This window comes from Crocuta crocuta, unplaced genomic scaffold (genome assembly GCF_008692635.1).
Source record: "Crocuta crocuta isolate KB4526 unplaced genomic scaffold, BGI_CrCroc_1.0 scaffold87, whole genome shotgun sequence".
In the NCBI taxonomy this organism is placed as follows: domain Eukaryota; kingdom Metazoa; phylum Chordata; class Mammalia; order Carnivora; family Hyaenidae; genus Crocuta; species Crocuta crocuta.
The window spans coordinates 6,016,350-6,032,470 of record NW_027532166.1 but is presented as its reverse complement, the minus strand read 5'-3'; the positions used below and the strand labels follow the sequence as shown (position 1 = coordinate 6,032,470).

Genomic DNA, 16,121 nt, shown 5'->3' with positions numbered 1-16,121 from the left:
GAATTCTGAGACTTTGAGACTAATCTCTTAGTACCCCCTGCAGCACCACTCACCAGTATTACCTTTACACCCTTGCTACCTTAAGTGTGGGCTGTAGAGGGGTAGTATTCCTATCACCTGGGAATTTCTTAAAAATGCAAATTTTTGACACTCTTTCCCCATTGGAACCCACATGTTAACACGATCCCAGTGATTGTGTCACATTAAATTATGAGAAACTCACGTCTAGACTAGAGGTTCTTCAGCCGCAGCAGGTATCAGAATCTCCTGGAGGCAGCGGCCGCTGGTGTACCTGGTCCCGGGACCACAGTTTGAGCACCACTGCCCTGGCGCTCAAGCTAGATGATTATGGAGATTCAGTGGGTCCTTTCCCATTTACTGAGTATGATGGGGAATTCCTTAGTCTTCCAACTCAGCCCGAGACAAGAATCCAGGAAAGCTAACACTTCCTCAGGGACCCAGACCACGGCCTCCTCCCCTGAGTTGTTTTACTCTTGCCTCTTGTTTAATCAGGACTGTGGATGAGAGGTTCTAGGGCTTCTGTATCAAAGCCAAAGTAAATTTGTGATGGAGGCTCCATCCGGGAATGTGTTTTCTCCACCTTTAAAACAAACAGACCTGAGGTGCTGCAGCTAAGAGCTAAGAGCACTGCAAGGGCCCTACCTGCGAATGGGATAGGACAGGTTGGTAACCCTGCACCACCCCTTCTGTAGAGTGTTTCGTAAAGGCCCTTCAAATCCAAGGCTTTGTCTTGAGTCCTTCTTGGGAATGCTCAGAGGTCTTAAGTCCACTTGTGCCCTGCATGGCACAAGAGCCATATACCTTGGTACAGAGACACGCTGTGGAGCACACCAAAGCAAAATAACCATAGCCCCGGGACTCTGACTCTAAATCTGTGAACTGTTGGATCCTGCCGCCTGTGTGTTATAGAAACACACCCAAATGCATAGAAAAGGGACTTCAGACAAGCAAAATTACCTTCAAATAGAAATATTTAATCCAAGAAGGACACAGAAACCAGTCCAAATAGTAGAGATGAATGTCAGTTGGTAACAGGTTGGTCCTTTCTATCCCAATCACCCATTGGATGGGAGGAGGCAAATTATTTTCACCAAGATTGCATCTCACAAATTACGAATTTACATCACAGATAAGCTTCAAATAGAAATAATAATTGTCGTGGTAGAATGCTTATTGTATGTCAGGGTTTGTGTTTAATGTTTACAGGTATTACTTCAATCCTAACTATGAGGTTAATATCACTGTTATCCTCATCTTACAGATGTGGGAACTGAGAAACAGAATCATTACATATGTATTTTTCCCAAGGTTTCAAAGGCAGTTTGACATCCAAACCTGTGTTCTCAACCATAGACTAAATGCGGCACATCACAAAACAACAGCTTAGTTCAGTAGGGAAAAAGTTGGCCATTATTGTGCATGATAGGGATTAAAACAAAAAGGCAAAACATTTTTTAAAACACAGGAACTCTGCTTGCTTGCTTATTTATTATTTAGTGACATAGGGGTGGGAGACAAAAAGCTCACCAAGAAAACTTTTCATAAAACAGGTCACACTTCTGGGTGAAACCAGAAGAAGTTTTTCCCCAGTTCCATTCGTGAAAGAGCAGGGCAAAACATGGATGTGTCCTGGAAGAGAATGGTTCTGGGGGTGCACGCCTTTGAGAGGTGGGTGAAATAGTTTATGTATGATGCACTTTACGGACCATCCAAAATTATAGCTGGTGGTTGAAAGAAATGGTGGGGGAATCGTTTAAAAAATATTGTAATATGGACTCTAGGAAGAACTCGTTGAGTCTAAACACCTGGTGTCAACTTATGTAAAGTCCCGCCCAACTTGGATTTGTATGCAGGTATGATCATGTGCATTAAGCTTTAACAGAGCATTACTCTAATCTAAGGCATTAATGGATTGGGTATACTTTGAGGGAAGCACAGTGCTAACCCAAACACTAGTTCATGAAATTCCATACCACCTCCATGACTGAAGACTTCAGCACCCAAAGCTTTGGTGCCTCGTATCAAACTACCATCCACAGCACTCTCATGGAGGGACCTCAGTTGGATCTGTCCAGGGGCCAGAGTGGCAAGTAACTTGGTGCTCTCTACATGCCATCCAGAAGGCCTACAGCTGCCATTCTGTCACTAAGCTGGCTGGGCCAATCCGGGTCAGCTTGAGGAGATGTCAGTGTAGCCAGACTTTTCTACCTGGGCACTGAACTTCTAGAGTGGCAGGAATTCAAAAGGCCATGATGGTCCCTTATATGTGGCCCATTCAATCACTGACTGGTGTGACCCATTCAGTGGTGTTGGTGGAGGATGGTTCTCACCTTTTAAAAAATACTTCAGAGGTGCCAGGTGGCTCAGTTGGTTAAGTGCCTGGCTCTTGATTTCAGCTTGGGTCATGATCTCATGGTTCGTGAATTCAGGCTCCACGTTGGGCTCTGGGCTAAGAGTGTGGAGCCTGCTTGGGATTCTCTGTCTCTCTCTCTGTCTCTCAAAAATAAATAAATAAACATTTAAAAATGCTTTAACACTTTAACATTTTAATCACTTTTAACATTCCAATGGACATCTTTAGTCTTTTTTCCTTTGTGTTTTTTTAACATAGCTAAATTTACAACATATATTCGATTTTGTGCCTTGTTTTTCTTTTACCTACTTATATCATAAGGATTTTCCCACCTGTTAATTACTTTTCATAAGCAACAAATAATCTTGAACGAAGTAAGTAAATGTATCTGCACCTTGGTTTCTTCATGTATAATATAGGCAATTGTATCATGCAAGCATTCACACGGGAAGCTTTTAAAACACTGATTGCTGGGTGCCACCTCCAGGATTTCTGATTCAGTGGGTCTGGAGTAAGGCCTGGGAATTTGCATGCCCAACAAGTTCCCAGGAGATGCTGATGCTGCCAGTCAGGAGACCACACTTGGAGAACCAGTGAAATGAGGAGATTGAGTTGTGGGATTTCCAAGGTCACTGCTGGTTTCAAAATCTGAGTGTTTGCATATTTTTCAAATTCTTTAAAAAAACCCAACTAACTCTTCAAACACATGACCTTTCTAAACTTTAACAAAACCTCATGATTTTTTTAAATACAAAAGAATATCATCTACCATTTAAAAGTAATTGTTTCCACCTGTAACTCATACGCATTCCATACTTGCTTCTCTCTGAAGTTACCTGGATTTTAAAGGATATCTTTAAAGAACAGTTAGACTTATATCTAATACTTTATTGTTTTTCTCTGCATAGTTCCATATGTATTGAAGAGCTGTGCAGAATTTATAGAGACTCACGGCATTGTGGATGGAATTTATCGACTTTCGGGAGTCACCTCAAATATACAAAGGCTAAGGTAAGCTAAAAGAAGAGCCCCCCAAAAGAGTTCTCCCATGAGCCTTCCTCTGTCCGTACCTCTGTCTACCAGGGTTGGGAGTATTAAAAAACCTGAAGCAGTTGAGGGAAGGGTGGCAGGGCAGAAGATCAAGTGTGATGTTTTCAGATGCCTAACTGCTCTTAATCTAATCAGGAAATCCTCTAGTCTGATGTCATCCTTTCCAACAAAAGCTCCTGAGCGTTTTTAATCTGTTTTTTTGTCTTGCACCAGGTTTATCCTTCTTAGGTAGATTCAGTTGAACTCAAATGACTTAAATTACCAGTTAGGAAAACATGATTTAGTATCATTTGCTTGTCTACCCAGAGCTCAGTTAGATCCTGATTACATAGTGTTCAGAAGTTGGAGATGATAGGAGTTTTCTGCTGGCACACCTTCAACATTTGATATTTCACTTGGTCAGGAAGTCAAAAATCTTCATGATTGTGCATTTTTCTCATTGAGGCTGATATTTTATTTAATTTTAATTTTTGCAGAGAGAGAGAGAGAGCACAGGTGGGGGAGGAGGGCAGAGGGAGAGGTAGAGAGAGAGAGGGAAAGAGAGAGGGAGAGAGAATCTTGAGCAGGCTCCACACTCAGTGGAGCTTGATCTCACCACCCTGGGATCATAATCTGAGCAGAAATCAAAAGTCAGATGCTCAACTGACTGAGCCACTTAGGTACCCCAAGGCTGATATTTTAAAGATTATGGATAGATGGGTTATTTCCAAATCTATAGGTTTATCAGAAACAATTCTAGAATTTATCCTAGATTTTTTGGGGAGAAATTTCTATCACATTGAATTAAGAGTACAATAACCTTCACACAAAACACAGGTATGTTTATGTTTTATATGTGTTATATGCATAAAACTAAAAGGATTAGATATATGTATATATACAGATGTTATTTTTATATATTTATTATATGTTTAGTTATAAATAAATGAAGCCTTTTGAAACAACAAAACCATTCATGTTACCAGAATAGTCTGTTAAATTTAATAGATTGTAGGGGCGCCTGGGTGGCTTAGTTGGTTAAGCGTCCGACTTTCGCTTAGGTCATGATCTCGTGGTTCGTGGGTTCGAGCCCCGCGTCGGACTCTGTGCTGACTGCCAGCTCGGAGCCTGGAGCCTGTTTCAGAGTCTGTATCTCCCTCTCTCTGACCCTCCCCTGCTCACGCTGTCTCTCTCTCTCTCCTAGAAATTTAAAAAAAAAAAAAATTAAATTTTATAGATTGTAAAGTTAATTCATTTTTGTCTTCTTTTTCTGATCTAGTTTTCTGCCCCTATCCCTCACATCGCAATTATAATGAAATTATACCAAAGGAATAAAACATCTTTTTATTCCTGGAGAAGTGGTGGCTGTTAAAAACTAATCAGCTTTTTGTAACCATAGATTTTAACAGATCTGTGTGTTTATATAATTTCCTGGTGTGACATTTTTTAGAGTTTCAACAAATACTTTTTAATGTTTTACTCTTAGCTCCGCAATATACCAACTACACAGTAGTTAGTACTATAGGAGAACATTTGAACGATGACCAATTCTTTTTCATTGAAGGACCAACCCTATCATCCTCGACAGGGAATTTTTGGCTAAATAAATGAATAAGCTCCAAATTATTCTTGTTCTGCTCTTTTAAAGAAACACACACACAGTCTTACGAATTTATAATGCCATTGCATGGTTTTCTTTTCAGGGCCCCACTCAGCTCCTTTCAGGTACAGGCAGCATCAGGGATTTCTCCACCTTTTGTTGAAGGTCCAGAACCAGGTGACAGGAAAATAGGCAGTGAGCTGTTTTGAAATGCTGGTCCCGAGAGTCCTGTGGACTTAGCCACTACTTGGCTGACCAAATGAATACTCTCAAGAAACCGGACTCCTCCTCTATGTTAAAGCTGAAAACTGTCATTTCTTAAACAGATTTTTAACTTGTAAGTGTATGTTATTTGAGGCAGTGTATTCATATAGCCTTGGTAAGGAAATGTTTTATAATTAGAAGCAAGGCCTGGAATCTGATGATGTTCCCTAACACCTCACTATACATTGCTTATAAGAAGATAGTTAGAAGCTCATCTGTCCTGTGGGAGTCACTGTCAGGCAGCTTAGAACGTTCCATTTAGCAGCAAGGAGATTGTTGCTTAAAGTTCTCAAACCTTGGGTTTGAGTCTCCAGATAAAACAAGTTTGTTGACGTGGGTATGTGGAGATGAATGATAACAATCTGACTCACCCCTGGTTTTGGTCTCTCCTCCAAGAAAGAGAAGTTCATTTGCAACAATATTTTGGAAGAACTGAAATCTCAACAGGACTTTTTGGCAGATTGTTTTCCCATTTGCCCACTGCTCATAACTAAAACTGCAGACACAGTGCGCTGAGAAGTCCGTTTGTAAATGGGCACTATGCTTTCCTAATGACAGCAGCTTTTACAGGGAAGATCCAGGCCTGATGTGGTAAGTCTTCCCATAGCTTCCTTATGGCAGAAATAGAAGGTCGTTTTGAAACAAGGTCAAAATATAGTCAGATCAGCAGTTGAGGGTCTTTTTACCCCTAAGCAGTCAAGCAACTGCTGACGTGGAACACATGTTCCCTAGATTGTTATGTCTCTGTCTGTGTTGTTTCAGGCAAGAGTTTGGCTCAGATCAATGTCCAAATCTGACAAGGGAAGTGTACCTCCAGGACATCCACTGTGTGGGCTCACTGTGCAAGCTGTACTTCAGGGAGCTGCCCAACCCCCTCCTGACTTATGAGCTCTATGAGAAATTCACGGTGAGTGTTTGGATTTCCATGATGGTTACTGGCTGGGACACATGGATGGGCTAAGGAGAGTTTCCGCACTACAATAACAATAATAATACTCACCAGATGGCTGGCATTATCTTAGCCAGGTAATGGAAATAGGATGGTCTAGGGAAGAAAGTAAGGGAGTGGGTCTGTGGGCTAACTTTTTCCTTTCTTAAATTTTCAGAATCATGTTTATTTGTTTCAAGAGCTGGATTAAAATTACCTCTATTTAACTAAATGTGTCATAGTATGGGGGAAACTAAGAATAAAAGATGTGAAATGACTGGCCTAAGGTCACACAGCAGGACAAGAACCTGAGACTCCAGATGTACACCCACTGCTAATTCATTTTTATCAGGCTACTCCCTCTGTATTTCTTTTGGGGGTTTGGGAATGAGGTGGGCAGGGAGAGAAAGGAGAGAGAACAATCCCAAATCAAGAGAGAGATCAGAAAGCTGGAAAAAGAAAATAATCTGGGAAATGTAGCCAAGAGGAAGTACAGGCCGGGCCTGTAAGTTGGGTTGATGAAGGGCGGATGGGCAGAACACCTAAATAGCAGCCCTATGGTTACCAGATAGGGGCACCTACAGGAAAAGTAGAAAGAATAAATGCTTACAGGATGTCAGCAGAGATAGCATTAAAAATTGGATGTGAACATTTGGCTGCAGGTATGGAGGTACAGAGTTGGATTTAACCAAGATTGAGGGTGTGTTCAACTAATAAGTGGATGAGACAGATGAGGGTATATGCAAGAGAGTGACTGAAATAGTTGACTGTGGAGTTTTGTCTGGATAAGAAGGTAAGTGAGACCTTAAGGAAGTGTGTAGCAGTGAAAAAATATTATTGATGGATTATCATCCCAGTTGAGGTCAACAGAACTATCAGTATCAGGTGGTCAAAGGTGATGCTTGAAATTCAGATTATGGAGGAGTCACAATTATTGCTAAGGACCAGATCTAGGCTCTAATGTGGGAAGCAATCTTTCTCATGGCTCCTGCAGTAAGCTTCCTTTGCGCATATAAAATGTTCTTCAGTTCAAAATGGTACAGGAATAAGTGGATGCATTTTAAATGTTGAACTTGGACCATTAAAATGTATTTAAGCATTTTCAGTGATACAGGGAAACACTTATAATGATACCTGGAAGAGAACAGATACATAATTGTATATTAAAATGTGATTAAAGAAAAAGATGTTCAAAGGATTAATAACCATTTATTTCAATAACGAGATTATAGTTTTCTCTGCCTCTTTAGACTTCAACTTTCAAAATCTCATCTACTAAAAGGACATTTTTAATGAGAAAAAAATGAGGCCAGAACACAAAGAACTTGGGCTTAGAGGTTGACTACTGGGGAAGCCAACATATACCAGCTGGTGTGAAGTGTCAGTGGTTTGTGGACCCAAAAAAATCTAAGCAGACCTTGAGAACTAGGGCCAACACCACTCTGAGAGGCTAAATCAAGCACAATGGCAGTCTCTGACCATCAGAATCACAGAAGAGTCTTTCCCGGGAACCAGGAGGAAAAGCTGTAGATCTCGTGTGAATCTGCTGGATTGTAATACCAGCAATACATGTGATTATTTCCTCATTTTGAAAGTAATCATGTTTAGGGGACTCTAAATATGATTAGCCCAGTTGGTTAAGCGTCTGACTCTTGATTTTGGCTCAGGTCACGATTTTATGGTTAGTGAGTTCGAGCCCCACATCAGGCTCTGTGCTGACAGTGCAGAGCCTGCTTGAGATTCTCTCCCTTCCTTTCTCTCTGTTTCTCCCCAGCTTGTGTTCTATAGCTTAAAAAAAAAAAAACAAAAAAACTAACACAAATAAAAATAAAAGTAATCACATTTGCTAAAAGACAGTTTGAAAGATGGAGGAAAGTAGAAAGGAACCCTTCATCTCTTCTCTTTAAAAACCAAAAACAACTAAGGTGAACATGTGGGTTGGGTTTTTTTTCACCTTTTTACTCCTTTTGTAGTGTTTTTGTTTTCCCAAATGAAAATAGAATTTTATTGCAAAAATGAAAGCAATATAGGAAAGTATAAAGGAGAAAATATAAATCCCTGGAAATCTCACCCCCCGGGCATATCTGCAGCTAACATTTTAAGAGACATCATTACAGATTGCTCCCTCTCCCTCCCCTCTCTCTTTTTCTCAAGCTCTCTCAATCTGTCTCTTTCTTTCACTCTCTCCACTTTCCTTTCTCAATACTCTATTTTGCTGCTTTGCAATGTTAACTCAATAATGCGACCATCTTTCTGTGCTGACAGACACTATTTTTACAGAATATTCTCTCTTATGCACAATGAATTTCTAAAGCCAGTTTCCTACTATGGACATTTAGGCTTTTTGTTTCTCAACGCTTTGCTTTTACAAAACAACATGATAATAAACATTTTTGTACATATATCTTTATCCTTTTGTCTGTTTATATCTTTAGGGAAAAAACCATACAATTAGATTTCCTGAGTAAAAGGCTCTTGTTTGAAATTTTGTTATGTATTACCAAATTGTTCTCCAGAGAGATAAGAATGGTCTTTTCCCCGCAGCCTCACCAACCAACACTGGATATTTTTAATTTGTTAAATTATTTGCAATCCGAATCAACCAAAAATATATTTAATTTTTGTTTTAGCTTGTGCATAGGACTTTATTGTCTGTTTACTACATCATTTTAATCCTCTTATCAGTATAGTAGTGCATCTTAGAATATGATAGAGTAGAATGTCATCATGTTACAGAACAGAATGAGTCTATTTTAACAAACTTTCATTTTATGGCAGTTTTGGGGTAGATAAGAATTCTTTTCTGGAAATTTAGATATATGGTTTCATCATAAATCTTGCTTTTAGGCTCAGAACAAAATCCATATTTATCTCTTCTCACTTTTGTTCCCTCACATTGCCAATCATTCTGTTCTACCACAGCAACAGAATAATTCCAAAGCAACATTATTGTCAACTTGTCATCATGTTTCCAGGAAATCTAACATGGTATTGACACTAAAAAATAAAAGTGTTTGGCTGTGCATAAAAGTGTTTGACTTCTACATAGGTAGGACATTAGTGAAGTTAACTATGTTGAAATATTTATCACTTAATGAGTTTCTTTGATCACAATAACAAATCATGAGGATATAAGCAAACCTTCTCCAGGAATATAGAAATACCTCTGTTAGCATTGTCACACATTCTTAAAATTTATTTAAACCCATTTTAAAAAAAAATTTTTTTTAATGTTTTATTTATTTCTAGGAGAGAGAGAGAGACAGCGTGAGCAGGGGAGGGTCAGAGAGAGAGGGAGTCACAGACTCTGAAACTGGCTCTAGGCTCTGAGCTGGCAGTCAGCACAGAGCCCGAAGCGGGGCTCAAACCCACGAACCGCGAGATCATGACCTGAGCGAAAGTCGGACGCTTAACCGACTAAGCCACCCAGGCGCCCCTATTTAAACCTATTTGTACAGCCAAAGTAGAATACTATGTCAATGGAATAATAGGACAAGGAAATTTATTCATGAAATTATAATAATGGGTTTATTTATTGACTGCTTACTCTATGATAAACTTGATAAGCTTATCAATGTTATTTCATTTAATCTTCATAGTAACTCTATGAAGTAGGTCTTATAGTCTCTTACAAATGAGTGAGTTACAGATAAGCCTCAGAGACTCACTTGCCTGGGTTTGTACAGCTAGTAAATAGAAGGAAAGTTTCAATATTCTCTCAAAAGTATCTCACTATTTTAAAATGGAGTTAACCTCTCCTGTATAGGCCCAGGCATTCAATAACTTAATATGAGGTAAAGAAAGTGTCCCAGACTAACAAAGGAACAATTCAATCAATGGTATTGGGAAAATTGACTAATTACTAGTAAAGGAGGAAAGTCAAGTTACATTCTTACCTTTTAGCAGATTTTAGGGGGAAGAAAGTCTTTCTAACAACAAAAGCAAAGGGAAAAAAATCAGTAGAGACAAATGTAACAAACTAAACTACATATAAATTATTTTTCCTATATAAAAACCATATACAAAGTTAAAAGGCAAATGGCCAACTATAAAAAAAATCTACAATAAGATGACAGGAGATTAATATTCTTTAATTATACGGAATCCTACCTATTAATAAGGAAAAAAAACATAACAAATAACCACATATCAAAAAAGCCACTCACTAAACAAATGAACAAAGAACCTCAACAAACAATGCAGAGAAGAAATAAGACATTATAAATGAACCCATAACAGTTGTAACATTGTGTGTGACTATGCTGCAATTTAAAAAAGTCAGATGGGGCACCTGGATGGCTCAGTCAGTTAAGTAATTCACTTTGGCTCAGGTCATGATTTCCTGGTACATGATGAGTTCAAGCCCCTGCATCGAGCTTTCTGCTGTCAGCCTCTCCCCTGCACACACTTTCTCTTTCTCAAAAATAAGTCAACACTTTTTAAATAGTCAGATAAGTAGACAGTTTTGAAATGTAAAAAAAAAATTATTTATTTATTTAAGTTTATTTATTGTTGAGAAAGAGAGAAAGAGTGGGGAAGGGCCAGAGGATCTGAAGCAGGCTATGCACTGACAGCAGGGAGCCCAATGTGAGGCTTGAACCCGCAAACCATGAGGTCACGACCTGAGCCAAAGTCGGATGCTTAACCAACTGGGCCACCCTGGTCCCCCCCCCAAAATTTTTTAATTAAAAAAAAAATTATAAATTATTAGAAAATATATTTGCATATTAAAGAAACAAGGGGGTTTTTTTGTTGTTGTTTTTTTCCTGAGAGAGATAGAGAAAGATAGCACGAATGGGGGATGGTCAGAGAGAGAGGGAGACACAGAATCTGAAACAGGCTCCAGGCTCTGAGCTAGCTGTCAGCACAGAGCCTGACATGGGGCTTGAACCCACGAACTGTGAGATCATGACCTGAGCCGAAGTCAGATGCTTAACCGACTAAGCTACCCAGATGCCCCTAAAGAAACAGTTTTTTAACATTAGTGTTTCATGCTGGCCATCCTGTGGTAACAGTGGCTCTTGTGTGGTTTTCTATTGGAAGTGAGAACTGGCTAGACATCTCAGAAAGTTATTTCAAATTACCATCAAGAATCCTAAAATGCTCATATTTTTAATACAGTAACTCTATTTCTAGAACTACATTCTAAGATAACAATCAGATGTGTACACAAATGATTGACCTGTAAATATTTCATTGCAGTATTATAATACAAAAATCTGAGGAGTATCTGTCTAACAATAAGGGATGAGTTAAATAAATGATAATAAATCTATTATTTTTAATCCTGGGTAGCCATGAAAATCTCTTTTCTTTTTTAAAAATTTTTTTAACATTTACTTATTATTAAAAAACAGGGAGAGACAGAGCATGACAGGGGAGGGGCAGAGAGAGAGAGAGACACAGAATGTGAAGCAGGCTCCAGGGTCTGAGCTGTCAGCACAGAGCCCGACACTGGGCTTGAACTCAAAAACTGTTAGATCATGACCTGAGCCGATGTCGGTCACTTAACCCACTGAGCCACACAGGCGCCCTATTTCTTTTTTTTTTTAAGTTGCATTTCTTTAGCATATTTATTGGCCACAATATAAAGTTAAATGGAAAAAGAAACCAGTATATGCAAGTGAGTAGGAAATGATGCCAGTGTTCATATTTGGTGTTGGGAAGCCCAGGCAGATTGCTGCTTTTATGTTTCACGCGTGAGTAGGTTAACAGTGGGTTCCAGATATTAGGACCTGATGTCTTTAGGAGCAATTGCTCAACCTACAATATTACATTTTCTTTGTATCAGAAAAAAAAGTTCATTTTAGGAAAAATTCAGTCTTCGCCAGATTAATTCCAGTAATATTATTACGCTCAAAAGAAAAGTTGCTGATTTGGGATTTTTATAGAAGGTAGTTTGGAGAGATGTTTAATTTTGTACTGAGTTTATACTGAAATAACTTCTTTGTGTATCAGACTCCCTCATTCAGTCCTAAGCTTCCTGAGGACAGAAATGGTGTTTATTTTATTCATTATTGTGTTTCCTTTCCCTGCTCTCCAGCTACTGGAAAATGTTTGACCATTTACCTGGTAAACATTTGCTGACAGGCTTGCGGATCCACACATATCATTTGAAATGTCACTTGGGGTAGGGGACGAGTGGGTGGCAAAAGCAGACTGGCTTTGAGCTCAAGATAGCTGTCAAGGGGGACAGTGGCCCGCTGCCCTTGGTTTGCTTAGGACTCCCCCAGTTTCAACACTGAAAGTCCTGTGCCCCAGGAAACCTCTCAATCTCAGGCAAACAGGATGATGGGGAGACTGGAGATGGGCCAGGTCACATAACTGTAGCCCGGGCGCAGGGGTGCAAGAGCCCCTGGCTCCAGGGGTCCCGCACAGACCAGGTTCCACCACCACTGCTGACAAAACCCAAAGGCAGAGAGGCGAGTGGTGATGAAGCAAGAGAGGAATTATTTCAGAGACGCTGAAACTGGGAAGACAGCAGACTAGTGGCTCAAAGACTATCTCCAAAGTGCTGAGAATACTTTCAAGGTTTATGTAAGGAAAATGTGGGGCAAAGGTGGGTGGGTACAGGCACGTAGGTAGGAAAGGTCAAACCGATCCTTGTCCTGGGGTCACTCACACCGGTTTTGCTGGCTCAGGGCACTCCTTATTGCTCGAGGGGCAGTTTTGTCCCCATCAGGGGATGCTTTGCCCGCAGGGTCTGTTTCTGTAAGTTAAGAGATAAGCAGGAAAGAAGAAAATCCATTGAAAGTCTGAGGTCAGATGGAGGTAGTCTTTCGTAATCGTGCTCATTCCACCTGTGTGACAAAGACGGAAAGATATAACCACTGCCTGTAAGGACACATGGTGGCTGCCTCTGGAGACAACTTCTGAAGGTCTGGTTGGCAGGAAGACTTCTGTATATTCTTTTGAATGCTTTCATTTATAAAATCATGTGCACTGGAGTGCCTGGGTGGCTGAGTCAGGTAAGCGTCCAACTTCTGCTCAGGTCATGATCTTGTGCCTGGTGAGTTTGAGCCCCCGCGTCAGGCTCTGTGCTGACAGCTAAGAGCCTGGAGCCTGCTTAGGATTCTGTGTCTCCCTCTGCCCCTCCCCTGCTCATGCACACTCACTCTCTCTCTCTCCCTCAAAAATAAACATTAAAAATGTTTTTTTTTAAATTTTTTTAATGTTTTTATTTATTTCTAGGAGAGAGAGAGAGACAGCGTGAGCAGGGGAGGGTCAGAGAGAGAGGAAGTCACAGACTGAAACAGGCTCCAGGCTTTGAGCTGGCAGTCAGCACAGAGCCCGACGCGGGGCCCGAACCCACGAACCGCGAGATCATGACTTAAGCGAAAGTCAGACGCCCAACCGACTAAGCCGCCCAGGCGCCCCAAAAATGTTTTTAAAAATAAAATCACGTGCATAAATTACTTTTTAGTCTAATACCTTAAAAGATGTTTAAGTAATAAAAATGGATTTTTAATAATTTTTAAATAATTAACAGAAAATCAAGGACAATACTGTGTTGAGGCTGGGTTACAGTTGGAAAGGGTAGGGTCGGGTTGTTTGTCCACCATGGTGACAGGGCTGTGGGGTAGCAGGACGTGAGCTGTAAGGGTGCCGCGAGTGTTCACATAAACAGATAAAACAGGAGGAAGGCGCCTACCAGAAGGGAGAGAGTCTAGTCTTGGACAGAGTCCACGAAGGGCAAGGAAGCAGTCTTCTTGATACTGATTGGAAGAGAGCAGATAGTCACAGATTCATTCTAGATCTTTTAAGATTTAACTGCTAGCCAGATTAGCTTGGCAAAAGTTGAGTTTTGAAATTCTCTTTCAGGCAAAAAACTGGGATAGGCAGAATTTTAACTCCCCTCCCCCAATTCCCCAATGGTAGGTTCTGCCAACCTAATGTGGAAACAAAGAATGTTAAAAACCAGTTTTCAAGGACTGTAGCCCTCCCGGAGAAACTACAGTGTCTAGAGAGCTTCTGAATGGGATGGAGAGAGGCTGTGAACAATGAAATAAACAAGAATCCCAAATGGGACCTATAGGCATCAGGGGGCGGGCCGCCCAGCCTCTCAGAACAAAGATGACTAACAGCTTCCTAAAATATTGAAGAAACTTTCCATGAGGGCTGTTAAATTCACCTGCACCTTTATTCCCCAGATACATTTTTAGAAAGGGGGGGGCACTTTACAAAGTTTGCTGGGAGGAAGAGAGAACTTTCACCCCTCCCCCTTTGCAGGATAGAATGTGGGAGGGTCCGTACCACATTCCACGTCCCCTCCAGGAGCCTTTCTCTCTTGGCGCCCCTTATGAGGTTCCCCCTGCCTTGGGAGTGTGAGTCTTCTCCACAAATGAGTTTTCTAAATGACTTCTCGGGAAGAGAGCAGAGGTGTCGAGGTGCTCACTCCAGGCCTCATTCTTGTTCCCACCCTCCACCTCCTCCGTATCTGAAAAATTGAGGTTTACAACAGAGACCATGCTGATGCTGGCTCTCTTCTCAGGCTTGCACACCCACCAGAAGATTGGGACCCCTGTGACTGTGACCCTCCCCGACCCTCATTTCTCCCACCAGTGCTCAGGAAACAAAGTCTCAAGTTTTCCCATGTAGCGATGTTGATTGCCTTTTAAAACAGTTGGTTTCTGTGTAGGTTTTATTTTGATTAAACTAAGAGGGGAGAGCAGAGAAAAGAAAAAGTGGGGGGAACCCAGTTGGTCAACAAAGCCCTGGCATGATGTCCCACTTAGATGGAGTAGAATCATTCAACAAATATGGAGGGAGCGCCTCCTGGGTGCCAGCCCTGCCCCAGGCACAGGGACGCATCACATCCCTGCACTTGCAGAGTTTACATCTAGCATGAGAGACTGACAATAAGCAATAAACCTACTAAGAAAGCACATTATACTGTATAAGTAATGGTGGTGAATTCTGTGGGAAAAAATGGAGACGGGGAAGGAAATTGGGAGGTCCAGGCTAGCCCCGGTTAGGACTTCTCTAATTTAGAACTAAACAGACCCAGCAAGTGTGACCTCAAATAGGGTCTGGCATAACAGAAGTAAAGTTAATTCTTTAGTAAAGTTAATTCCCTTCTACTTTGCCTAAAAATTCTCACTACTGAGTGTTTGAACTTCAGCCTTTATTCACAAGCAAAGAATGACACCTAAAGCCCAAAGGCTATAAGAAAACCACACCACACTCAGGAACTTATTTTTGGTTGTATTACAGGGGGCAATATTTATCAAACTAAGGAATATATTTTCTGTTTTTACTTTTTAGCAACTTTCTAGCACTGGGAGGAAACACAAGACTATGTAAGTCATATATGCCTGTGAAGTCAGGGTCATAAGGATTGACGTGAGCTCAGGAGCCCCCTTTAAAGTGTATCTTGATCTATGTGGGGATACACGGATATGTGCATATGAATAAATTCATGGAGCTCTAGTTTAAGATTTGTGCATTTTTAATGTATGTAAAGTGTACCTCAGTAAAAAAAGAAAGAAAGATGTGATTACCATTGACCTTGTACTTAGCTACTGCTCCCTTGCTGGCAGTTCTTGAGCACTCAGTCACTGCACTAGAAGAGGCCCTTGAGTCTGGGCACAGGCAGAACAGTCTCTCAGGACAGGGCACAGGGATATCTGCCCAGGGATGCCTACATTGTGCAGGAGTTCTGGAGAAGCCTGTGATCACACTGCCTTTACTGATGCCCTTGCCTCTCCTTGAGGGCCCTGGGCCGAGAGGAGTGATGCAGGCTGGCTGGGTCCAAGGACCTCAAGAGGGGATCTCACAGGACCAGCCGAGAGGGTCCTCCGCTTCTCACAGGATGGAAAGAAAACTCAAGACAAAAGGAAATGAGAATAGAGTTTATCAAAGACATAAAGAGTGTAGGTATGGAGAGAGTGTCACGGAAACTCAGAAAGCAAAGGTGAATCTCCTCT

General features: G+C 40.9%; 1 protein-coding gene across 2 annotated transcripts in view; it reads left to right on the top strand.

Moving 5' to 3' along the window:
- The window catches only part of ARHGAP31 (Rho GTPase activating protein 31), a 111,675-nt gene that overhangs the window by 61,410 nt on the left and 34,144 nt on the right, over positions 1 to 16,121 (top strand). The window contains exons 2-3 of one of the 2 annotated variants that reach the window (XM_077776665.1): positions 3,283 to 3,385; positions 6,030 to 6,174. In XM_077776665.1, the coding sequence (XP_077632791.1) occupies positions 3,283 to 3,385; positions 6,030 to 6,174 (248 nt within the window). Of the gene's footprint in view, positions 1 to 3,282; positions 3,386 to 5,782; positions 5,859 to 6,029; positions 6,175 to 16,121 lie in introns of those variants that run through there. The other variant, XM_077776666.1, reaches the window with a different exon arrangement.